This window comes from Coturnix japonica, chromosome 3 (assembly GCF_001577835.2).
Source record: "Coturnix japonica isolate 7356 chromosome 3, Coturnix japonica 2.1, whole genome shotgun sequence".
Taxonomy (NCBI): domain Eukaryota; kingdom Metazoa; phylum Chordata; class Aves; order Galliformes; family Phasianidae; genus Coturnix; species Coturnix japonica.
Window position 1 is genome coordinate 91,448,272 of NC_029518.1, and position 26,662 is coordinate 91,474,933.

The 26,662-nt window shown below is 41.7% G+C and overlaps 1 protein-coding gene across 2 annotated transcripts; it reads left to right on the forward strand.

Annotated features, from left to right (window-relative positions):
- The first annotated feature begins 3,023 nt into the window (after window positions 1-3,023).
- Window positions 3,024-26,009, forward strand: KCNS3 (potassium voltage-gated channel modifier subfamily S member 3). Of its 2 annotated transcripts, none has more exons than XM_015859602.2 (2): window positions 3,024-3,541; window positions 22,276-26,009. In XM_015859602.2, exon 2 carries the CDS (start codon window positions 22,320-22,322, stop codon window positions 23,802-23,804), a length of 1,485 nt encoding a protein of 494 aa, XP_015715088.1. In that variant the 5' UTR covers window positions 3,024-3,541; window positions 22,276-22,319; the 3' UTR covers window positions 23,805-26,009. The 2 variants fall into 2 exon arrangements, with proteins under 2 accessions (XP_015715088.1, XP_015715089.1); XM_015859603.2 differs by lacking the exon at window positions 3,024-3,541 and adding an exon at window positions 3,771-4,006.
- Window positions 26,010-26,662: the final 653 nt, after the last annotated feature.

Here is a 26,662-nt window from a genome sequence, read left to right on the forward strand (position 1 = left end):
TGTGGGTGTAGTGCAAACCACAAACAGAACTCAGCGGAAGGAAACAATCTGCATCCAGCTGGGGTGGATAATGAAATCTGAAGTCCTGCACTTAAAAACATGACAGCTAGTAGGAGAGTGATAAGCTGTGATCTGTGAGGGCTCTTGTGCAGCAAGTGGGAATCCCCTGTTGGCTGGTGGTGGTCATGGAGCAGCAGCCATGCTGCAGTGCTTGTCCCACGTGTCTCTTTGCAGGCTGGAGCAGAGTGGGTGGGACTGTATGGAGCAGGGCAGATCAAATTTGGCTCAAAGTGACAGAGGAATTGCCATTGTAATTGCTTCCTCTCTTTTTTTTCTCCAAGAGAATACCTAAGGCAGTGTGACTCCCACTTCGTCCCACAGCCGGGCAGTTTGAATGATGAGCATTTGTGGAGGGAGAACACGCAGTCCATTTGCCTTTAATAGGGTCCTCTTGGTTTAAGTGCTGACAGAATTTGGTTGAATTAAAGCAATTTTCCTTCAGGGAAGGAAACAAATAGGGGAATAAATGGCCAGCCCCCCTGGGATGGCAGAATTACATAAACAACAAACCCCTGCACAACAATGCTCTGGGCTTTGCTGTTTCCAGTTCAGTTTAGTAAGTGGCAGCCTGATATGATGAGCTCACTACATGGTTCAGAGAGCCATAAAAAGGAAATAAGTCATTTTATGGGGGTCACAATCTCTTGCAACGTGGCCATATGTTCTCTAGTGCAAATTTTCACTCCGTTTCCTCCATTCGTGAAAAACTTCTCATCTTAAGAGGGATTCAAAGCAATGTTTTTGTCTTAATTTATTACCAGCAGCTTTGAAGGAGTTAATATTTGTAAAAATAAGTGCAGGCACTCAATAATTATTTCCTTCAGAATACAAATCTTTCTGGTTGGCCTTTGGCTAAACTACAGGACACTGTGGGCCAGCCTTATATTTGTCACTCATCCCCAGCAGTCTTCATCTCATAGTCCTTTTAATCCAATAAACCACAGTAAGTACTATTTGCACTATTACAAACCTCTGCAGTGCTACGATGGTGATAGTGCTGCAGCCTGGATTTCCCTCCATCTCTTTTCCCATTGCTGCCAGCTAAGCATATGCCCACCACCAACAGCTGCCAATAAATTTTCTTGCATTGGGAAACTAGAAATGATCTCTCTCCTTTTCCAGAGGAGCGAGTCAGGCAAATTCCAGAGCATGTTTTCAAATGAGGATGCAAAAACCTGCCAAAACCCTCAAGTCAGCCCTCTGTGTAACAACATAAGCACAGCTCAGGGGAGTTGTGGTGTTGTAGTGGAAGCACGCAGAGAAACTGCTTTGTAAGGGAAGATGCTTCTTCAGACAGCTCAGGGCTTGAGTACTGCTTATGTGGAAACGAGCCATGATGCATCAAATGCAAAAATAAAAGCAGTTCCTAAGTCTTGTGTTGTTTCCTGATGTGAACGAGAAAGAGAAGATGTCTGGACCTGCAGAATACTGGGGGGAGAGGACTGACATTTCTAAATGTGCTGCCCCCATGGGACTAGGCTTGTTGTCCAGAAAAGAGCAGTACAAGATGATGCTGATGCAAGGAGCTGTGAGTTATGATAATGCAGGTTGCATCCTGGCAGAATGGGTGAGATGCCAAGAGAGCACGTGGCAGGCAGAGCCCAGCCATGAGATTTACCAGCAGCCACAGTGGTGGCTTAGGACAGGGTGGTGAAGTGGGGTGAGGCATTAGCACAGGCTGCACAGGGAGGTGGTGGAGTCACCATCCCTGGAGATGTTCAAGAACTATGGAGATGTGGCACTAAGGGATGTGGTTACAAGGTATGGTAGCCATGGATTGACAGTTGGACTAGATGATCCTAGAGGTCTTTTCCAAACACAATGATTCCATGATTCTGTGATTCTATAAATGGCAGTGCTCTTGCTGCCTGGGGAGCTGCTCCCTCTCTGAGCAGTTTCCAGCCTCTCACATCCTCACCTGTGATGATTTGGGTCGTGTAACCCTATGACAGACTGCTATGCCATGGCATCACTTCCAAAGCCAGTGACAATATCTTTCAACTATCCTTCAGATATCTATCAGTGACAATACCTATTCAGAATCTTTCAGTTTTTATGCTGAGATCCTTGAGTGACCAACCGAAATGGCCTCATTCATCTTCAAGAATTCTATTCACATTTTTTTGTGTTTGGATAGTTCCAAGAAAGTCACTCTGCATTCAGGGCCTTAATTTCTTATAAACTTGGTGTAACTAAATGTCATTCTGTGCAGCTCATTGCTTTTGACTTAATAAGCTGCTGGAGAATCTGGTTTTTCAGAAGAAAAGTAGGGGAAATGCAAATTGCTGTGCACAGCACTGAAGGGTTCATGTAGTTTTTGGACAAGCCATATTCTGTAGTGATTAAACTTTTCTCATTCTGATCAAGAAGATGATAAACAGTCTTTTATTAATGCAATTGTATGCCATGACATGCAAGAAAAAGAACCCTTTCTGCATAGCAGCTTAAGGGAACACTGGAAAACACAAGCAGAGAAAAATACAAACGTTGTCCTAAGATCCCCACCCTCATCTCTTTCATCTCTTTCAACCTCAACCATTCTGTGATTCTGTGATTCACAACTGAGAACACTTGTAAAGCTTCAGAATATCACTGGGAGCACAACAGCACTACAGCATGGTGAACATATAGTTTGACTTGACAGCAAGAGGCCACGCTTGTTAAATAACCTCGTTAAATGGAATTCTTTGGCTTAAAGCATGAAGTGAATTTTAGGAAGGAAGGGTGGAAGGGAAAGAGGGAGGGAGGGAGGGAAGGAATGAAGGAATGAAGGAAGGAAAAGGAAGGAAGAAAGGGAGGAAGGAAAGGAGGGAGGGAGAGGGAGGGGAGAAGGATTTACTCAAACACTTTTATGTGATTTTTTTTTTCCAATCATTAGGAAAAAATAAATAAATAAATAAATAAATATACATTTGTTTCCCAAATGCTGAAATGAATTATGATAATGTCGATAGATTTAGGGGGCTTCCTTAAGGAAAAGGAAAAAAACCTCCACAGCATTTTTCAAGGCAACATTAGAATAGATAAGAGATGGAAGCAGAGATACACAAAACACTGAGTTGGAAGCGTCCCATAAGGATCTCTGGGTCCAATCCCTTCATGCAGCACTCTTGAAGGTCCGGGGCTGTGCTCCGCGGTTACATAGGGAGCTGCCCTCACTTCATGCTGCCGCTGGGTGAGGCAGAAATAAGAAATCTTGGGGGCACAGAACCGAGAGGAACCGCTTCCCCCCGCAGCACGTGGGGACCATCACGCCTCACAGCAAAGCCGTCTATTCGCCACTTCAGCAAATGAGCGGCGGCGAATCGATAGCGGATCAATCCCGTTCGCGGTGTCACTCAGCGCACGGTGCCGCTGCACAAAAGCAGGAAGGTGGGAACCGAGCGCTCACTTCGCAGCGACCCGAGGCGAAGCGCACAACCTGAGCATCCCTCCCGGTAGCATCCCAGATCTGCGGAGCGTGGGAGCTCGGGGACTGCCGGTAGGTGGGCTGCGGTTTGGGAGCGGCGGAACGAGCGTTTTGGGGACGGGACCCACCGGGATGCGCTGCGAGACCCGCATAGACGGCGGTAGCGCCGCTCCGCCCGCCCCGCCGGGAAGGTGCCGGGGATGCCCGGAGCCGGGGTGGGGACTCGTCGGAGCCCGCCCGCCGCTTTCCCTCCCCCGGCAGCTCCTCCGGAGCGCGGCGGAGGCGGGCGGAGCGCGGCGGAGCCCCGCGGCCCCAGGTAGGCAGAGCCCAGCACGGTTCGGATGGCTTCTCTGTGCGCTTTACGGGACGAGCGGCCGGCGTGGAGGAGAAGGAGGAGGAGGAGGAGGAGGAGGGAGGCTGCAGCTCCGTGCCGGGGAGCCCCGCTTCCAGCCGACTGACACCCGCAGCTCCCCGTCTCCCTCACGAAGAAGGCAGCCCCGGCGGTGGGCACCGCTCCGGCTCCGCGGAGGGGACGAGGTGATGCTGGGCGGCCGCTTCTAATGGGCTGTGAGGGAGCGGATCGATAGGGAACGTCTCCGAGTCTCTTTCGCATTGCAGAGCTCTGCCTTGCCTTTTAAAAATGCATTTAGACAGAAAAGCGAAGTCGGTTTGAGGAGCCGTGGATCACTAAATAGCCACTATGAGTGGGAGAGAAGTCTCTTCTCTCTGTGTGGACAACATGAGGCAAAGTTACTGAGTTAGTTTCCCTGATTTTAGATCTTATCATAATAAAGATCTTTCCTATGTGCTTCTGTAAGAGTGCAAATCCTCGCTGCTCCGTCTCTGGATTCCCAGGCAGTGCGAGCTAGCCTTGTGTCAATACTCTTTTATCAAACTGGTTAGTCTGGGAGCTGCTCTCTGAAGCAGCATCAGCCAGGCAAGGTGGACCTCAGGATCAGAGCAGAGGCAGCGTATTGATTCCATTAGCAGAACTTGCAGATCTACCCTCAGATCCCTTGTAACATAGTTGCTTTCCCAGAATTAAAGTTCTCTTCGGAACACGTCTCTGGTCGAGGCCAATAGATGGCATAAGTTATTCAGACTAGCATCCAAAGAGGATCGAGGAGGTAGGAACACACTTTGTACAAGAGCCTGAGTGTTCGGTGCAGTGGTGACTTTTTAACTTTGCAGGTTGTATTTGCTATCTCTGGCTGAGAAGAAGCTGCCCATCTCAGTGATGTAGAGAGCAGTAATCATTTGTGATGAAAATTGACTTTTATTTTTTTTAATACAGAACTGCATCTTTCAAAACATTCACTGTCCCTGGAGGTTTTCAAGGAAAGGGTAGATGATGTACTGAGTGATGTTGTTTACTGTTATGGTGGTTCTACTAAATGATCTCAGTGGTCTTTCCAGCCTTTATGATCCTATGGTCTTGTTAACTTATACTTGTCCAGGTTCACTATTCATAAAGGTTGCACTTGGGGCAATGGAAGACAATTGGCCAACTGGGAAAAAAACAGCATGGATTGTGTATCTGAACTTCTGCTGAGACAGCACTGTGGAGAGGCAACGAGAATTTTATGTTCTGAAATTGGGTAAATGATTTATATACGTGTTGACAGATAAATGATGATAAAGAGCGTTTACTGGTAGTATCCATACCTTGCTTTTGGATGGTTCTTGCTTTTCAAAGCATTTATTTTTATAGAGGCACAGTATCATTAGTTCTGTGTTTTGTTGTTGTCGTTTTTTTCAATTGCAGGATTTGAAAATTGGGAAGGGTCCAGAATTAATATCATAGAATCAAAGAATGGCTTGGGTTGGAAGGGACCTCAAAGACCATCCATTTCCAATGTCCAAGTTGCCTGGTTGTTTTCTTTGTCTATTGAGCCTTCCCTATACCGGCTGAAAAGGTTTGCTGAAATTGATCTTAAAATAAGTGAAATCTATATGTATTGACAACAGAGGACGTTACAGCTCTTTTTGAAGAGACTTTCCTCTGTGAACACTGTATCTGAAGGTCTTATCAATCTCGGTGCTGAGACAACCAACAAAATAGTAGGAAGCCTTCAGCCCATTTGTGTTTGAGGGCAAAGAAGCAGATATCAATAAAGGTTGTATTGATGCGAACTTCACTGTGATCCCTAGGGTAAATGCAGTCTGCATGTATTCTTAAAATGTTCTTTGTACAAATAGAGTATTCCTAAGTAAAGCATTTCTTTGCTCACTCTCTCTAGGACCACGGGACAGGTTCAGCCTTGGAGTAAAACAAAGTTCACCAGTGTCTGAGTTGAGCTGCAGGGAGACTCACAGGGAGATGGCTGGGCTTTCCCTGTCCTGAGCATCTGCCAGGGGTGTGCTCCTTGTCCTGGCGAGCTCCCAGCACAGCCTGTGCTGGGCACTGTGCTGGGCCTGTGTTGGGACAGCTGCCAGTGTTGCTGCCACTGTGGCTGTGTGCTGGGAGCTGGGTGCAGCCCTTCCTGTGCCAGCTGAGTGTGCTGAGCCCCACATGCAGCCCCAGGTGCAGCAAATGCCAGCTAGCAAGGAGTTCATGTGAAAGATAGGTGCTCTGTGTAGGCTGACCTGAGCTGGAGTTGGGCAGCATCTCTCCTAGCAGCCTGTCTGTTTTCCTGGTTACCTGCAAGAAGGTTGTGGCCAGGTTTGCTTGTTCTCCCGGAACCCCTCTCTGGTTCTTCCTAAGTGCGTTTGTTTGCAGCATGAGTCCTAAAGGCTCTTGGTTTAAAGAACTTGTTTACTTGCTACTGGGGCACATATATTCAAAAGCCCTGCCCAAGGCTAATGACTAGAAACGAGACTCAAGTCTCCAAACTCGCATCATTCTCTGCTTTGCAAATTTTCAGTTACGGGATCCCTGCCAAGGACACATAATAAAACAGAGCTCATGAATAAATGAAATGTATTCCACTAACCTGTGGATATTTTCTTCTAATCTTGCCATTGCCCTCTTTATATATTCTTCTTTCTTGTTCTCCTTTCATTCTTTTCTGTTTAGTTTCTTTCTTCTTTTCTGGAATTTGCATTCTCTTTTATTCTTGATGAGATCATCTTCTTCCCTTGCTACGTTGCCACTTTATTTTCTTAGTGGGGTGCACCTGGGCAGGCTGGTCTGATTGTTCTCTGGTTCTGTGCAGAGGGACAAATCCTTAGCTGAGAGTCACCATCACTGACCTGTTGCAGTCAGTGACTCTGCACCAGGTTATCAGCTGCACCAAGACACGACCCTCATTTCATTCATTCACTCATTCATTTGTTCATTCTTTGCTATACCTCATTTCCCTTTCTGCCTGTTTCTTGTTCTACATTTTACTAATACTCCTCTTTATACTCTACTTTCCATTATATCTGACTTCGTTCTATTTTACTTTGTCTTCTTGTCATTCATAGCATATCCGAAGTCTTAACAGTAGTGTGTCAAACTGCTGTCATCTCTTATTTGTGGATAACTTATTTGTTATTTCTTAAAAAGAAGGTTCTGTATATGACAGTTGTGTGTAATGGTTTTGCTTTGTTTTTCATTCTGCTCTACATGAGATGACTGTTAAAATATTTATCTTTCTTGTTGAGGGAAAGGGTGTTTACTGTGGCTTTAATTTGTGTTAGAAGAGGTGCAGGTTGGATACAGGTTGCATGTGCAAGTTTGCACATTGAGTGGTGAAGCATTGGAACAGACTGCCCAGGGAGGTGATGGAGTCACTGTTCAAGAAATGTGGAAATGTGGTACTGAGAGAAGTGGTTTGGTGGTATGGTGGTGGTGATGAGTTGATGGTTGGACTTGATGATATTGGTGTTCTTTCCAACCTTAATGGTTTTATGATTGTCTTCTCCAGCTCATTTTCTCACCCTTCACACTGAAGTGCCTCACCAGTTTTGCCTTCACATTTCTGCATGGTCTGAGCTGGAGCTCTGGAGTTACCCTCTCACAGCTGTGAGGAGTTCGGAGATGGCCCATGGGGAGGCCCTGATGGCTCAGCTCTTGTGGGTGCTTCCACCAGCCCTTAGGCTTCCCTGTTGTTCCAAGAAGCCAGCACTGGGAGCTCTCTTGGAATAAAGGTTAATCAATCAGTGTTTCTTTTGTCCCCCCCCTGTTTTTTGGAAATGTTTTGATCTTACCAGATGTTAATAAAAACAACAAAAAGGGCACATGGGCAAAACAGAGTGTGGCTGGTTTAAGGAAGACAGGTTGTTTATCAAGGTTGTTTATCATTTGAAATAATAGAATTTTTCATCCCCTTTCTTTCCTCCAGTGTTGTGCATTTTTGTCTTTTTTCATCAGTGTGAACAAGCAATTTAGATGCCAGCTGATATCTTAGGAGCTGGTTAACTATGCTATGTGTTTAATCATTCCAGTGCAGTGCTGTTCTCACACTGGGCTTGGAGCTCAACCCATGCAGTGCATGGCTGGCCTCTCTCCTCCTAGAGTTCTCACTAAAAGCAAAGCAAAGACAGAAGTCTTGTAGCTTTGGGAAAGCTGAAGTAGAACACACTGACCTGCTGTGTGACACTGAACAGGTCACCCCTCAAGTCTCATGTTCTGCTTCCAAAGCTTAAGGCATCTGTCTCCCAGCACTTCTAAGTTAATAAAGTTCTACAAGATTTATGGTCAAATGGCATCTGGTATGTACTAGTCTTGTAAAACTTTGTATTAGCATGATATTTCTCTTCTACCTCCATCCCTTGAACTTTTGCTGTTTCCAGTGATGCTTACTGCTGTGTACACTGCGGCTTGGAATCTCCCTGATGCTGGGGGAGGAGGTACTGCAGAGGTGATTCTCACTGCTGGCTTCAGTGGGAGAAGGATTGATCGCATAGTCTGTGAGATGCAATGATTACTGTACAGCATTACTTTAGTGTACAGTTACTATCAATTGATGTGTTTGTGGCTAGCAGGGAGAGGGAAGTGATTGTTCCCTTCTCCTCTGCCTTCATGAGACTGCCTCTGCAGTACTTTGTCCAGGTCTGGGGCCCCCAGTATAGGAAGGATTGGTGCAGAGAAGGGCCACGACGACAATCAAAGGGCTGGAACACCTCTCCTGTGAAGAAAGGTTGAGGGAGTTGGGCTTGTTTAGCTTGGAGAAGAGAAAGCTCTGGGGAGACCTCATTGCAACCTTTCAGTACCTGTGAAGGGAGCTTATGAGCAGGAGATGGACCGACTTTTTGTGTAGTCTGATAGAGATAGGACAAGGGAAAATGGCTTTAAACCTAAAGAATTACAGAATCACAGAGTTATCAAGGTTGGAAAAGACCTACAAGATCATCTAGTCCAACCATTACCAATACTTCTCAGCTAAATCATATTCCTCAATACAACATCCAAACATTTCTTGAAGAAGAGAGATCTGGGTTAGATGTTAGGAAGAAATGTTTTACTTATAGTGGTGAGGTGCTGGCCAAGGGCTGCCCAGAGAAGTTGTGGATGTCCTATTGCTCGAGGTCTTCAGGGCCAGGTCAGATGGGATCCTGAGCAGCCTGGTCTAGAAGATGGAAACTCCTGCCTGTGGCAGGTCTTCTCCAATTTGAGCAATTAGGCCTTCCTATGATTTTGTAATTTAAATTGTGGTGGGGAGGATCAGATACGTCCCAAGGAAGACTTCTTTTCATAGGAGGTTTTATTATATATTTTCTTTCTGCAGTTATCTGAATCACTGCAACTGCTGTTTTAACTGAATCACAGTCCTGAAACTGCTTTGTAATTTTATGAACTCTTTTTATTGGCAGTTAAAAAAACAAATAAAGCCATATGTTAGGCTTTGATTTTGAAAATAGCCAAGCCACCACTGCAGCCCAAATTTAAATCAGTCCTTGGTGTTTAGCACTAGCTAATGACGAGCACTGAGTGATGGCTTCAGCATGACATTTTAGTGTCACCTTTACCCTGAATAAGCTGCAGAATGGATGCTGCCTTGTTCACTCTTCTTAAGCTAAGAAACTCCATGTACCTCCCTGTCCAGCACAATGTTGACACTGAAAAGGACAGCCAGTATAGATCAATACTGCTCTTTTAATTCATCTGTGAAGCTGGTAAAGGCTTGAGCTGAGAATAGAGATAGTATGGGTCCACACTGATATTTAGCTCATTGCCTTCAGTCTGGAAGCGGTAATGATGTTTATGGTCACATTTTCTTGTAAAATGCTATTTTCAATGAGTTGTGCTTTTTCTCTTACTGTTTTCTGTTATACCAGGCAAAGAACTATTTTCACTCTGCAAAGTGAAGGGCAAGTCAGTTCCTTGGGTCTCCTAGTGTATTTGACACAAGCAGTCTGTGACAGACATTGAAACCTGTGAAACTTAAAAAAGCCTAATATTCAGGCACAGGATGCCCAGAGAGGTGATAGATGCCCTGTCCCTGGATGTGCTTGAGGCCAGGCTGGATGGGGCCCTGAGCAAACTGACAGACGGACAGGACAAAGGGAAGTGGTATCTAACTAAAAAATGGGATATTTAAAGTCTGGATATAAGAAGAAAGTTGTTTTACAGTAAGGATGGTTGAGGCACTGGCACTGCTTGCCCAGTGATGTTTTGGATGCCCCATTCCTGGAGACAATCAAGATCAGGATGGACAGGGCTCTAAGCACCTGGTGGAGCTGTAGATGTTCCTGTTCACTGCAGGGGAGGTGGACTGGATGGTCTTTAAGGGTCCCTTCCAACTCAAATGATTCTATGATTCCATGATCTGCTCTTGATTTAGTGGTTGGCAACACTGCCATGGCAGGGTATTTGGAACTAGATGATCTTGGAGATCCCTTCCAATCCAAACCATTCAATGACTCTATAATTCTGTGAATGTGCAAGCACATGAGATTCCTTTGGCATCTCTGATGGTTGCTGGCCATGAACTCACAACTTGGATCGCAGAGGCATTCAGGCATTTCTTTTTTTCTCAGCAATAAATCCTAGTGATTACTGCTGATAGCAAGTGTTTGTGTATTCAGATTCAAAGTCTGAACATTACAGGACTTGTTTTCATCTGAGGTAGTGTTAATAGAGTTAAAGCTGTAGTGTTGCCCTTCTTGTGCAGCATGTTTTCTCTCCCAGGTTTTATTGAGTACATGGTGAAGTACTTCATTCAAATGTAAGCCACAAGAAAGGTAATTTCATTTGCTTTCTTCTTCCTCCATGAATTGTAGATTTGTTATGCTGCTAAGGCCAAATGGGTTTTTCTTAAAGTGGTGCTTGGTGTTGCTTTGCTTTAAGCAGCAGCCTATAAAGGAAAACTATCAACTGAAAACAAATGTGCATTGTTCTTAAATTAGTTTCTTCTGATGCTCCGAATGTGCTTAATTAAATCTAGTTCTTGCTCTGAAGCTATTCTCTACTTCAAGACTAAGGAAAATCTCTGAAATATGGGTTCTTTCAGCTTAGACTGAGGATGGAAGGCACTGATCCCATAGAAGTTTGTGTCTGCTTGTACTCATGGATGTGGGTAGTGAAGCAGGAATATAACACTGCTCAATTTAACACAAAAATTGTGGTAAGCAAAATACTGATGGAAGATTTATCTCTTTTTTGGGGGGGATGTGTAGTCTGGATCTCAGATCTCTTTCTGGATCTTTTGGTAAGGAGCTGCCACCCTGATTTTGCTCCTTTGAAATCCTCGGGGCTCTCTGTAGGAGGCTATGTATCTGTCTAGCTAAAGTGTAACCCAGGCAGAAACCTGGGAAATCCCTTTTTATAACTTTCAGCAAAACCTCCGCTGATGAAGGATTTTGCCCAGCCATTTGTGTGGGTCATCCTAAGCATTAGAAAACCATGTTTGTAGAAATAGGGCAGAAGAGGGTAGTCAGGGAAGGGATGCTTCTGCCTTCTGAAATTCCTTCTGATTTGACTTGTTATAATTTGTTCCAAACTTTTTGCCACTGAATGGTAATGATAAAAATTTCCCGAGTAACTTCAAAGTGCTCAGCATTGAGTCCTGGGTTGAGTAGATGGTGATGCTGCTATGAGCTGTATAAATACATTTGTTAGTGTTGCTAAAACGTAGCCCATTCACACAGTGCCTCTAGTATCTCATAAGTGGTGCCAATGTGAGATATATAATTATTCATACGTAAATCCAAGTTTTAGTAGCCACTTAATACTTCCTTTAAAAAAAAAAAAAAGAAAAAGAAAAAGAAAAAGATGGATAGTAATACTGACAGGTGCTGAGATGGATTGCACTCATAGGCTAATGCTTATTCAGAGAAAAACTTATTTGCTGGCTATCCTGTTTTTTTGCATGCAGGAACAATGTCTCAGCTGTTTCTCTGAATAGCCAATTGAACACTTGTGCAGTGATGCGGTTTTATATCTTAGCCTGTCACATACCTGATTCACACCTTTTATAGCATTCTTTCTTGTTAAATGCTATGTGAGGACAGCCAAGTTGAAGTAATCGAGACTGAGATGGATAATACTACACCAATATGCTGAAAGGATGCTGTTAAAAGGGATTTCAGCTGCCTGGAGAAATTCCATCCAGGCTTCAATAATCCCATGCAGCAGTACAGTTTAGGGCACAACCAATGTACCCAAGTTGGAAAGAAAGAGCTTCTAGTTAGACAATAGAAAAAAAACAACCAACATTATAGGAGGAATTATACACTGGCACAATGTATATCCAGCAAATGTGAGAATTCTCTGTCCCTGGAGATACTAAAAATGCAATTGGCCTTGTGCAGCCTGCTATGACTGGACCTGCTCTGAACATTGGGTTGGACAAGATAGCCTCCAAAGGATCACTTCAAAGCAGATTATTTTGTGATGTTACTTGGAAAGTCCAGGACAGAAGAACAAAGTGATGTCCAGTAGCAGAGTGGTGGACTATAATCCGCAATCCCTCTGGATAGTCTTTATCATAGAAGAATAAATAAACATCTGTTAAAAATTATTTAGGAATAACTGATCCTATCTTGAGGGATGGGAGGATTTGAATCAGGTAACTCTTCAAGGTTCATTCCTGGCCTAAGTTCTGTAACTGCTGGTATGTTACTAATACAACCATTTCTTCATAAATAAAAAAGGTAAATGACTGAGTTATACTCAAAAAAATGTTGTAAGGAGAGACTGTTTAAATTACTTTATCCCAAAGCTAGAACTTAGAATAGAATAAAGCTGACATAGATTCAAAGGTTACAGGTAGCTAGTTCAGTAGTTTAGTGCTATGGCATCCACAGCTGAACTGTCCTTTTTGGTATTTTGATGCTGTGGCTAAGTACTAGTGAAGGTGTGATTGCTAGCTCAGTCAGGACTTACTGAAGGTGTTTCATAAGAGCTTTTCTTTCTGTCATGATGTCCTACCACACAGTCTTGGGTTTTATGTTCATAAATGCTTCTTCCCAGCATAAGGTGGGAACCTTGTTTTATGGGGTGCATGCTTTATAATATATACATCAGTACAAGTTAGGGGGGAGGATCTCCTTGAGTGGAGCTCGCAGAGAAGGACCTGAGGGTCCTGATGGGCAGCAGGATGGTCATGAGCCAGTAGTGTGCTCTGATGGCCAAGAAAGCTGGTAGTACCCTGTGGTGCATTAAAAAGAGCGTCGCCAGCAGGTCGAGGGAGGTGATCCTCCCCATCTGCTCTGCTCTGGTGGTGGCCCTGACAGAGTGAAACAGGCTTCCCAGAGAGGTTGTGGAGTCTCCTCTGGAAATATTCAAGTTCCATCAGAATGCTTCCCTGTGTGATCTGCTTTAGGGAACCTGCTTTACCATGGGGTTGGACTCAGTCTCTAGAGGTCCCTTTCGGCCCCTACAATTCTGTGATTCTGTGCATAGATTTGTCATTGTTTAGAACAACTGACTGTTGCAATTTGACTTTGTGTACTATATGGAACATTGTCTTGGTTCTAAAAAATAGAAGATCAGGAGGAGTTAATCTCACAGAGCATAAATGATCAACAGCCCTGTGGTTTCAGGAGTCATCCACACTGTGGAGCAGAGGACAATTCCTCAGACTTCAAAATGAGGAAAAATATATGTTTTTCCTTACAATTACAAAATCTAGGATGAACTAAAGAGTAGATATTTTGAATATAAAGGTCAGTCTTCTTTGCAGTAAGTTAAATCTTATTTTTAACTCTCTGTTTCCCATCTACATGACGTAAAAAATGATCTGAATTTCACCAAACTCCTATTTCCTTTCCATAACACAGGAGAATTATAACAGCTGTTTGCAGGTGTAACTTGCCTCTGTGCAGAGGCTTGTGAGCAAATGAGACTCAGACTGGAAAAAGTCTTTTAAATGGTGCATGGACTTCTGTATTAGAGAAAGAGAAAATATGTCTGGTTGCTTACGCCTTTATGTCAGGCCTGAGAGGTTGTAGTGGTTGGATAGACACGCAGTTTCTCATCTGCCAACACACTGCCCTGCACTATGAATGTATGAGTAATATTTAGATTTTCTACTGCAGCTAAATGTGTTTTTTGTTGTTGTTTATTTTATTTAGATGATAAGTTTATTTATTTCTTTCCCTGTGTGGCTGTCTGCATCATCTTATTTATTCTGGTAACTGACCTTTCAAAGTTCAGCTATCCTTACGAGTGAAATACGATGAGAATGAAGAACTATTTGTAAGAAATACACCAGTGTACCTTTATTCCATGCTATTTTTCCTTTGTGGAAAAGAATCTGATGCTGGGATCACATATCAGGAGTTTTTGACCACTAATGATAACATAAAATACCAATAACCAATTTTTATTGTACTTGTTGGAAAAGTACTTGAATGGGAAGAATGTAGAACTCTGTAGAAAATGAGATATGGAATATTGATTTTAATGAAGGGAATCTGTAGAAATTGTGCTTCTTGCAGAGGTGCTTTGACCTAGAAGTTACAATGTTCAGTTCAAATAGTACTTCTTGTTTTGAACCTGTACTTCTGATGAAAGCAGGATGCCAAGAATATGACCTATCACATAAAATTATTGTCCAAAAGTTAATCTGGAGAGAGATAATTTCTTTTATCACCAAACTGTAGCAATGTTGATGGTTCTAATAATGTCTTGTGCTTCTTCTCATCTTAAATTTTTGCTGTAAACTTCAGCAATTATAACAATATAGCTCAAGGAAATTATTAATATCTTCTCCCTGTGTAAATTGACAGGTGTCATAATACAGCATTGTAACTGCTTAACTGGTGAGGATGTACAGGTAGATTTTCAAGCAAACACATTTTAATCTGTCAATTCCACTTAGTTAAGGTGGATAATGGTCTTTTAATTTTATCTGAGCAGACTATAAATTGCTGAACCATTGGGAACAGAGAGAGGTGTCAGGCTTGTAAATGTCAGAATGCATGTTATGCCCAGGAACTTTTCAAGTTAGGAAGAGGATACCTTTTTCTATTTATTTGTTTATTTTTTAATATAATTTTACAAGATGATGTTCTGATATGTGGAATTCTTTTTATGTAAAGCAGTTCAGACCACAAACCACATTCCCAAGGAAGTTTTTATCTTGTTGATGTTACAGCCGGCAGCTTTCACTTGCTCCTTTCTTATGCTTACCCTTGGCCTATACTCCATCCTTGCCAGCATTCTCACAGTGATAATCAGCTAAATTTCACTTCTGGGGAGGACTGGTTTTACCTAACGCTAGCCATACCCAAGTTAGACATCTTACAAGTCATCTGTGCTGCTTATCTTGTTAATATACCAAAAATTACTTTTCTAACAGGTGATTCATTGCACCTGAAAGTATATGCACAAGATCAGTGGGATGAACCATAGGCTGCAGTGACATATTGTTGTTTGTGTTCTTTCACTTTGAGTTGCAATAGATCCATTTCTTCTTTGACCAGCCAGTCTTGTGAGGGAGGTGACTTTTATGAAAATGCACTTTGCTTTGAAGACTGTTTTTTCACAGGTACAGATGTTGAAATGATTTTACATTTTGTTGCCAGCGGTGCTCTCAGCAGCTGCTGTTGTTTCTTTCTGTTTTCCATCTCATTGCAACAGTGCGCAGGCATATGGTACAAGTTCAATTTCTGAAAATCTGCTGACATAATAAAATTGAACCCGGTGTGAATTTGGCCAAGTAGGTTTACGTGGAGGTAACTTCAGGACAACATTTGGTCCTGGAGACTTCAGCGCAAACTTCATTTACCTTAGGTCTTCTGGGAGGCTGAACTGAATGCATTTCAAGGGAACTGTAGCTGTATGACTCCATTATTTTCATAGCATTTTATTGTAGTATTCTGGATAAAGGATGTCACCACTAATAGGATGTATAAAATAAATTACAACTAAGCAAATAATTTAGCTGATAAATTTATCCTCATTGCCTCAACAGTGCATCCATTACCACAGAATGTTTTTTTTGGATGTTCCTGCTATGTATGCTTAGATGACTTATTTTCTTGTAGATTCACTTCTGCCTTCACGGACTCCAAATGATTTTGCAGTGAACTTTACAGAATCAAATATTGCAAAATAGAGTCGGGTACAGATAATATAATGATGAGAGCAACAAGTAATACTGTATCTTTTCAGACTTAATCATGTGTGTTCAAGCAGTTATGACTATGCAGCTGACAGGCATTAACATAAGTCATACTAAATGGATTTCAATTCAAACTTGAACTGTGATTGATTAAGTAAATGCACCTAGCTGTTTTACTGTGTTCAGTAGGTCGGAAAGCATACATGGCACTTTTAGGTGGTTCATTATGCAAGTATTTGTGCTACTTTCATGGTTCTAAATCCAAGCTCTTCCAAATCTGGTTAAGGTTTTGATTCTGCACTGAAGTTTTCTAGGTTCACATACCTAGTTTTTGAAGTAGTTTGATGTCTATAGATGCATATGAGTGGCTAGAGTAGTTTGTGAGGAAATCAACAGAAATTAGAACCTATGTAGTTGTCTGCTTCATGAGGAGGCAAAATCTGTTTCCTGGTGATAGCCAGGTGCTCAAATAAGGCACTTGAGAATGAAGTTCTGAAAGCTCAGTTGTCTGAATTTAGCATCCTAAATTGGAAATCCTATAAGATTATTAGATTCTTTGAGGGGGAAAACATCCCCTGAGCTCTGTGAAGGGTTTTTAGAGTTACAAGGATTTCCCTGTCCTCTAATTTCAGGTCAGTACTGTAACCTCCTGATTTCAGTGTGAGCAGGTCTCGAACCTTTAGTATTTACATTTTATGTAGTGAAGTAAAGCACAGTCTATCCCACCATGAGTCAGTTCAACTTCCTTTCCTTTGTGCATGGATAATCACAGACAGATTAGTGCTAACAAAAGCAGAAGTTGTCACAATTCAGAATTATCAATAGCTGAGACAGTAGCATAGGTAAATGTGCACTATGTCAAAAAAGCTTTCATTTGGGAGCTCATTGAGTATAGGGACTTTTTGTAGAGAGTATGTGGAAGAAAACTTAGAAACTTTCCTAATGAATACATTCGTGGTATGGGGTTCACATCCTCACTAAAAATCTTTAAGGGATTTGATCTCAATGAGGTTGTAAACCACAGCCCTTCACTCTGTGTTATGCATCCACTGTGTCGCAATCTCAAAGGGACCATGCACATAAATTTCGTCCCCGTGGCTCTTCTTTTGTGAGCTTTAGGGATTTCACAGCATGCTAAAACTCCAGAAATCTGCTGTCGCCTTCCAAGCCAGAGAATGGGTCTGTGACCTCACCAGTAATGTCCTACTGCAGAAGCGCTGGCTAAAACCCATCCCCATATTGGATTGGGAAGAGCTGAATCCTGTTGTTTTGTTTTTTATTCTAATGTTTATATCCTTTTCACACAGCTTTCCTTATGATTGGTTTTTATTTGGCCCTCAAGCTTAACATTTGGAACTTCTATTGCATGGTTTTGTTGTTTTTTTCTTTTTTAGCTTCTCAGAGAATAATGTTGATTGTTGCAATAAGCATCTTTCTTTCTCGTTTCATTTCATTTTCTATTCTATATGAGTTCTTACCCAGTAGCTCATCAAAACAACTGAATCAATTAAAGCAACCAAGTAACTAACATCTGCTATGTGTTTGCTTCCTCTCTAAGACTCTCTAGGGCAAGAAGTGTGTGCTTTGGAATAGTTAGCAGTTTATTATGTTATATATGAATACTTGGTGTTTACAGAAGACCAGATCAAAGAGGTCGATGACATTCTTGAAGTTGAGAGCTGCAAAGTTTGTGGTAGCTCTGTGTTCTTAGGAGGATCATGATGCAGGCTTCTGAACTCCAGGAAGGCACTGTTTCAAGTGGAGCACAGTTTTATCCTTGGGTAAAAGTCTGCTGAGTAAGTGAAGGACTCCCTTGAGTAGAGAGCATGTTGTGCTGGGAGAGAAGTTGCTGTTTGTGGTCTTTGCCCCAGCATAGCTTGGGGCAAAAACTTACTTTCTTCTTGTTATAGTTACCATTCACACCCGATAATCTTAAATCTTGCCTGTTTTTTATTGCCTTAGCTTACATTCTAGTGCTCTCCTCTTAATGAATTGCTGAAAGTGGAGTTTTACTCACTGAAATTAATCAATGAATAGATTTGGCTTGGTGTTGAATCTACTTTGACCTCCAATTCCTCCAGATCCTGAGAAATTTTGGGAGGAATTTATACTGATGTAAAATCATAGCTTAGCTCTCGATCCTGATTGAAGCTAATTATCAGCTGAGTCCTTCTGCCCTTCATCTCTGAGTGGAAATCTGTGCTTTTATTTTATGTCTTAGTCATTTGTAAATGCTGAGCCTTGGGAAACACTTGAAGCAACTGTGTTTTACAGTCATTCTGTTAGCTAGTAAATACCTGTCTTCAAACAACATTTTAAGTTGTAAAATCACTTTTATGTGCCTAGTTTATCATCCCATAAAAACTGACTGCTCTCTGTCTTGCTTAGTTGGGAAGCAGTGTGTCTCATACATTGTTTTTTTCAAGAACTTTATCTTGACTGCATGATAATCTGTGCATGCAGTAAAATTAATGATGTTTCCAACTGATCTGGATTGAAGAAAAGTTTGAAAGGACTTGCCGAGTGATTAAAAAAAAAAAGTATTAAAAAGTGCTGTTTTCCATTTTTCAAAATAACTTTCTCTTTCACTCTTAGATTACTCTGGATACAAACATGATTTTTTTCAGAATTAATTGCCAGAGTAGCTATTTAGCTGCAAGATCTTATGTGTCTCTGTTTTGAAATCTTACGAGCGTCAGTAATTGTTACACTCAAGAGAAATATATTGAGGTTTGCAGTAGCTTTGGTTTGACTGACACCTGTGAACAATGATTAGGAAATACATACTTGTAGCATTAGATCCCATGCTCTCACTTACATAAGGAACTGTGGAAAAACGGTGTAATGAAAGTACTGGAAGGAATACTGAACAGATCTCTAAAAACAAATCCTTGCATATGGGGAGGCTAAAGGTGAAGGAAATGAGAAGGTCATGGCGCAGAATATCCTTTGGAATCTTCCTCTAAACCCAGACTTGAATCTGTCTTAAATCATTTTTTGAACCACTGCCATTTTAAGATCCTGATGATCTATTTTGCCGGAAAGCAAACGGGATCCTGGGCTCCATCAGGAGAGGGGTGGTCAGCAGGGATAGGGAGGTGATTGTCCCTCTCTACTCTGCTCTTGTGAGGCCCCATCTGGAGTACTGTGTCCAGGTGTGGAGCCCTCAGTATAAAAAAGATATGGAGATTTTGGAAAGGGTCCAGAGGAGGGCCACAAAGATGATCAGGGGGCTGGAGCACCTCCCCTATGAGGATAGGCTGAGGGAGTTGGGTTTGTTCAGCCTGGAGAAGAGAAGGTTGCGGGGTCACCTCATTGCAGCCTTTCAATACCTGAAGGGAACTTACTCCCAGGAGGGGAGTAAACTCTTCGAAAGGGCTGATAATAGCAGGACTAGGGGAAATGGTTTTAAGTTGAAGGAGGGAAGATTTAGGTTGGATGTTAGGGGAAAGTTCTTTACTAGAAGGGTGGTTAGGTCCTGGAACAGGCTGCCCAGTGAGGTTGTGGATGCCCCGTCCTTGGAGGTGTTCAAGACCAGGTTGGACAGGGCCCTGGGCAACCTGATCTAGTAAATGTGTATGTTTGGTGGCCCTGCTAGGTAGGGGGGTTGGAACTACATGATCCTTGAGGTCCCTTCCAACCCGGGTAATTCTGTGATTCTGTGATTCTGTGTGATTCTGTGATTCAAGCTGGACATTAGGAACTGTTACTTCTCAGAAAGCATGGTCAGGCACTGGAATGGATTGCCCAGGGAGGTGGTAGAGTCACTGACCCTGGGGGTGTTCAAGGAAAGACTGGATGTTGTGTTGAGGGACATGGTTTAGTGGGAGCTATTAGTAATAGGTGAACTGTTGGACTGGATGATCTTTCTAGGTCTTTTCCAACCTTGGTGATTCTATGATTCTATGATTCTATGATTTTCTCTGTTACTCCTCTGCTGGAAGACACTGGACAAGAAAAGTATCTTGCATCATGGAAATTGCAGGGATCATAGAATCACCAAGGTTGGAAAAGACCTCCAAGATCATCCAGTCCAACCCTCCACCTATCACTGTATTAGTATTATTTCCCACTAAACCATGTCCCTCAATACAACATCTAAACATTTCTTGAACAGCTCCAGGGATGGTGACTCCACCACCTCCCTGAGCAGCCCATTCCAGCTCCTGATCACTCTCTTGGAGAAGAGAAGTGGATTTGCTGCTCTTCTTCATCCACCACTGGAGAGTGGCTCCATCTCCATAATGCATTCAGTTTGAAGTCAGGTTTTTTTTTTTTCTTTTTCTTTTTTTTTTTTTTTTTTTTTCTTTTTAATGTAAGAAAGAAGTCAGTTCTGCATTAAATGGAAATGCCTCTGAAACTGCAAAGGAAGTTACTTTGGTGACTGATGGGGCTGTGGCTGGCAGTGTTGTAGATGCAGTCTTATCTCTGTTCAGGGTAGTAACAGTTGATTCATACCAAGAGGACAGTTCATCTCAGTCAAGTTGTAGCCACAAGACCCCATGGATTTAATCTTTTGTGTAGAGCTACAGCAATAAAACACAATATCTTTACAGATTGATGGAGTGGGTCTAGATGTGACAGAGGAGCTCACCTATTAAGACAAGTACTTGGGGCAGAATGAATGTTAAATTCTTTTAGTTGACAATTAATAAAGGTTGCAGATTTTTCTTCTTTTTTCTACTTTTTTTTCTTTTCTATCTTTTTTTTTTTTTTTCTTCCCCACCCCCCCTCCCCCTACCTCTTGATTCTTACTTGTTCCGGTGGTGTAAATTAGGACTTATCCTTGAGATCTGGTGTCTGAACCATCCACTTTGGCACTTACTAAAGACCAGGAGTGATTTCTGTTTGAAGAAAGTGCCCAGGTTTCTTCTACATAAGGAAGAGCTGATGTTCCTGTCTGATGTTCATGTATAGCATGGTTGCAGACATGGCACACACACCGTGAATGAGGAAATAGATATAACCTTAATGACTTTCATAGATATAACATTAATGACATTCTTAACTGAGACAGGAGACCTTGAGGAGCAGCAGAAAATATTCAGGCTCACATCAAAACAGATCTCAAATCTGAAAAATAATTGAGACCAGTGCTGGAGGCACTGGAAGATGGGCAAGTATAGGAATTGTTAGTTCATTGAGTAGCTTTTCCAAGTCATTATAGAGCACCAGAGCAATATTTTTCCATGATATGAATCCATCAGTTAACACTGAAAGATTACATGCCCTCTTGTCGTCATTAAAATTAATTGTCTTCCCTATCAAATTGAAATAAATTAGCTTAGTACACATTAATTAATGTGTATCAGATGTCAAAAAATTTTTATCATCTCCTGATGATCAGAAGTTACATACAATCTCACGACAAGTGTGGGAACTGCTAGTTTTTGCCTGAAGACTGTAGTTTCTTAAAAGGAAAGCAAGAACTAAACTCCTCTGGAGAATTTAACTTCTTTTCTAGTAATTGTAACTGCCTTTTTAAATGCTATTTGCAGATATTCATGTATGTGCTGAGGTAAATTTTTTGTAGAAGTTCTATCTGGAACTTCTGAATTCTATTCTGGAAGTTTATATCTCCATAAATGACATTTCATCACCAGCTTTCCAGCATTACCACAGTGGCTGTATCCGTATTGTGGCAGAATAGGAAGAACTTCTAGAGCTGACTAAGGTTGTAAGAGAGTTGAGACACTCCAGGTGAGTAAGAATACAGAGAAAAAAATATGGTGAGGAGCTGCAGACACCCAGATATGGGCAAGACAAAACTCTAAAGTCAGGGTTTGGGAAGCTTCAAATGCAAATTTGATATGTTTTCATGAATACAGAATGCTTTTCTGTGGGTGACTCCGGAAAGAAATTAATTGGTATTACAACAGAAGTAATTGCAGTTCACGCTCACATGAATAATGCTGAAAGTAGTGGATTATAAATTGCCGGTTTATTTAAATCAATACAGCTCTACTGACACCATAATTGAGATGCCTGCTCTTAAGCTTTGCCCTAAGTGTTTTGATGGATTGTCAAGTTTTCTTTCTTTCAACCAAAGATTTCCAGCTGCATTGCAATGAATCTAAGAAGTATTAATGTCAATGCGATAGTAATACAGAGACTGATTTATTGATAAATTAGGCATTCTTCTGCCTCACTTGAAATACTTGAGGAGTGCTAAACTTGAATCCATTGCTTTCAAATTTTGTAAAGCTGAGTTAAATCATCAAACCAAACCCACTTCTGTGAAATGCTTAATAATCATACTCATCATTTTTGTTTTGTTTTGTTTCATAGTAGTTGGAGATGGAAAAAAAGAGTGTGTCACAAGAACAAAACAGAACAAAATGACCTAATAATATTTTATGTTCTTTTTAGGTTCAATGTAATCTTATTGGGCACCAGCAGTGGAACTGTTCAAAATGGTTTATGGTGAATTTTTCCGCAGACCTGGCAAAGATGCAGAACTTATCAATTTGAATGTGGGCGGCTTTAAGCAATCAGTGGATCAAAGCACTTTGCTCCGATTTCCTCATACCAGGCTTGGGAAACTTCTCAGATGCCATTCAGAAGAAGCTATTCTAGAACTATGTGATGATTACAGCGTTGCAGACAAGGAATACTACTTTGACAGAAATCCATCATTGTTCCGATATGTTCTGAACTTTTACTACACTGGCAAACTTCACGTCATGGAGGAGCTTTGTGTCTTTTCCTTCTGCCAGGAAATAGAGTACTGGGGGATAAATGAGCTGTTTATTGATTCCTGTTGCAGCAACCGGTACCAGGAGAGGAAAGAAGAAGGTCCTGAGAAAGACTGGGATCAGAAAAGCAATGACAGAAGCATTGACTCCTCTAATGAAGAATCGTCCATATTTGATAAAGAGCTGGAAAAGTTTGATAATCTATGCTTCGGTGAAATAAGAAAGAAGATCTGGGTCAGAATGGAAAATCCTGCTTACTGCTTGTCTGCCAAGTTAATTGCCGTGTCCTCCTTGAGTGTTGTGCTGGCATCAATTGTGGCCATGTGCATTCACAGCATGCCCGAATTTCAAAGGCTGGATGCCAATGACAGAGAGATTGAAGACCCTGTGCTGGAAGCTGTGGAGATTGCATGCATCATCTGGTTCACTGCTGAGCTAGTGATCAGGCTCATCAGTGCTCCAAGTCAAAAGAAGTTCTGGAAGAAACCATTGAATATCATTGATTTTGTCTCTATTATCCCATTTTATGCTACCTTGGCTGTGGACACAAAGGAAGAAGAAAGTGAAGATATTGAAAACATGGGGAAAGTGGTGCAGATCCTGCGGTTAATGAGGATATTTCGCATCCTGAAACTGGCCAGGCACTCTGTAGGACTGCGGTCTTTAGGCGCTACTTTGAGACACAGCTACCAGGAAGTTGGACTTCTCCTTTTGTTTTTGTCTGTTGGGATTTCTATTTTTTCAGTTCTTGTCTACTCGGTGGAGAAGGATGATGACTCATCAGAACTGCACAGCATCCCCGTTTGCTGGTGGTGGGCAACTATCAGCATGACCACCGTTGGTTATGGGGACACTTACCCAGTCACACTTGCTGGAAAGCTGCTCGGCACCTTATGCATTATCTGTGGGATACTAGTGGTAGCCCTTCCAATCACCATTATTTTCAATAAGTTCTCTAAGTACTATCAAAAGCAAAAAGATATTGACCCAGACCAATGCAACAATGATCGCAAAGAGAAATGTAATGATCTACCTTATTTTAACATTAGAGATATTTATGCAAAAAAGATGCACTCATTCATTTCAAGCCTTTCCTCAGTAGGAATTGTAGTCAGTGACCAAGATTCAACAGATGCTTCCAGCATCCAAGATATGGAGGATGTTTATCACACAACTACTTTAGATAATGGTGCAGGAAAATGAGTAGAATCACTTTCTGTTTCCCTTATTTTTCTTTTCTGATTCCTGGTAAACGTGGACTTAAAGACTTCAGTGAATTTATTAAGTGCAGTTAATTCTCAGGGTACTTAACTCTTAGCCATATTTGGACATTCTTTGCTCTGAGGATGCCATACAAGCTTTGTCGGTTATAAGAGGCTTTAAAATACGCCTCATGTGATAGTTTGGTTTTTACACAACTAACGATATGCATTTTCTTTGAGGAAAAAAGTCAGGAAAACAGTTTTAAATGTGAGATTGCTGTTTGTTTCCTGCAGCAATATGATAGCTTACACAGAATCTTGCTGCTGTTCGGGTAGATGTGTATTGTAAACATATAAAAACTATGGCACATCAGCAGAGTTTGTACTGAAAATATATCAGAAGAAAGAAGAAATTGTCTACGTGTAAAGCTGTGCTCACTAAAACACGCAATCCTGGAGTTGGGAACCAACTTGGGACAGCAAATGTATTGGTACATAGTGCTTTTACTCCATGGCAGCATAATATTTGTGAATTTCTTTCCAAAAGCACAATGCATTTTTAGTTTGTTAAAATAAATTAATCCCATTGTGCCTGTATTTTTTCCGTGTGTCCCTCCTCTAGCATGGACAAGCTCTGGCAGGTCCTGAAGGTTCTAAACCATGTGCGCCAGGATGAAACTTGAGGCCTAAGTCTGGCCAGGAGCTTATTGTACCTTTTAATCACTATATCTGCCATTGAGAACCAGAGCAGTTCTAGTGCCTGGAGAGGATCCTGCTGTGATTAAGGACCATCCCAGTGGCTTCCTCAGAGGCTTTGTTTTGTTGGTACTGAAGTGAACTGCCACGGTGGTCTTTAGAAGTTACTGCTGCATGTTGTCAGCTCTGCTCCTTTGCTGGCTTGGTGGGTAAAAATCATACACAAGCAGCATCTTTGCTGCACTGGTTCCCAGTCCAGGACTGCAATGGCAAGCATTGTAGACATGTGGAAATGCTCTCCTCTACCATATATTGTCCCTCAGAGAGGTAGGGCGTGCACTGCATGTGGACACCCATATGTTAACCTATTGCGGCTCATTTTTCTGAAGCTCATCTGTTGGGGATGGCAGCTGTCCTGTCTTGTTCTATGGGCTGGAGCAGTGCTCAGTGTCTGGCAGAGTTCTGCAGCACTGTGCGTTCCTCTCCTCTCCAGGGATTTCTTATACAGCCAGCTAATCCTGCTGTGGTTCAGACTGCACTTTCCAGGGCTATCTGAAGGGAAAGCTGCACTGGAAACCCCCCTACCAAGGAATGCATAAAAAACTTGGGGACCTCTGAAGTCAATAATACTTCTGAACTCTCATTTATGTTTTTTTTTTTTTTGTCAGTTTCTAGTAACCAAGCAGATGCTGGACAGTGAAGAATCCAAGCTACTGTGATGCTGATGTTTTGCTTAAAGACAAACTTCACTGTTTTTTGTTATTATTATTATTATTTTTTTATATCATTTAATCTCTAGTGGGCTGAATCTTGGTAGCCCTTAGTCAGTTTCTATGCAGGCAGATCAAACTCAGTAGGGGCTGATTTCAAGACTGAGAAAACCCAGACGGGAACCCATTACTAGTCTCTGCAGAGTAGCTCAGAGGGCTGTTTTTTTTCAGGTGTGTATCATGATTTCTGTTGTAAAGTACGCTGAGTAAGCAGCTGAGTTGCACTGATACTTGCTGAGGCACAGAGCTCCCACCTCTTCGCAGGTCAGTGAAACAAAAGAGAACGGGATGGACCAACCTATACCTTGGAAAGAGGATGGCTGTGCACCAGTGTGGTAATGTGAGACTTGGGAACACTTTGAGTTCTGCAGAAACTTCAGAAGTTGTCTAACTACTTGCTGAATGTCATAAGGGTATGTGATGCTTCACAGGTAATCAAACTAATTCTTCCCATTGTAAATGCAGGAAAACCAAACGGGAAAGTTAGCCTACATGTGTTTTGTTCTTAGTGAACAGTTAGCATTACAAAGATGCAATGATATAAAATAATAAATATGTATGTGCATATGAATGTAATAGGAACCAGCAGAATAACAGCATAAAAATTGCTCTGTCCAAAGAAACTCTCTTGGTATGCTCCGTATATAGATGATATTGTTGTTGAAATTTCAAAGCAATGAAATATATTGTAATGCAACAAAAACTGCAAGAAATTTATATTAAACAGTTGAAAAAACCTAGTATTGAAAAATCTCTTTTTGTATATTAAGCATTACACAGAAATGGTAATGAATAGTAATTTGTCATAAATTGAACTACCCTTGATTGGTCACATATGGATGTGACACTAAGTTTCTTTGACTTCTTCCACATGGATTGATCTTGCAACACAGTGAGGCATGTCTTTTAGACTGTGTGATAAAAGGGAACCCCTGTGCCATGCAAAGTGCTGTTTTGATATCTGGGATGACACCTGAGCTCTGTTCAAATCAGCTGTGTCTTTCAAAGAAGGCTTTGTTGTAATCTTTTTCCTTTGCTGGAATATTTCCAGCACTTTGCTTTTACATAAATGGAAGCAGGGTATGAGCCGAAAGGTGCTGCTCTCAAAGCAGAATGTCAAGTCCTGTAATGTGCACTGGTACAAGAAAGTGACACAAATCTTGAGTGCCATAAAAAGCAGATGAGAGTAAATACAGAACTAATACATTCTCTTACTGTGTATAAGTTTTACTAGAAGAATTTTCTGTCAAAAATTGAATGTAAGAGGGGACTCGTTTCCTATTAATGTCCTTTTCCCTGGTCTAGAGTTGTGTATTATCAGGAAATAGTACTAATGTAAGGCAGATTATCTTTAATACTTTTCTTATTCCTGTACTATATGCTTTTCTCTTGA

Coding starts and splice junctions, on each gene's coding strand:
- KCNS3 (XM_015859602.2), top strand. CDS start 22,320: ATGGTTTATGGTGAATTTTTCCGCAGACCTGGCAAAGATGCAGAACTT.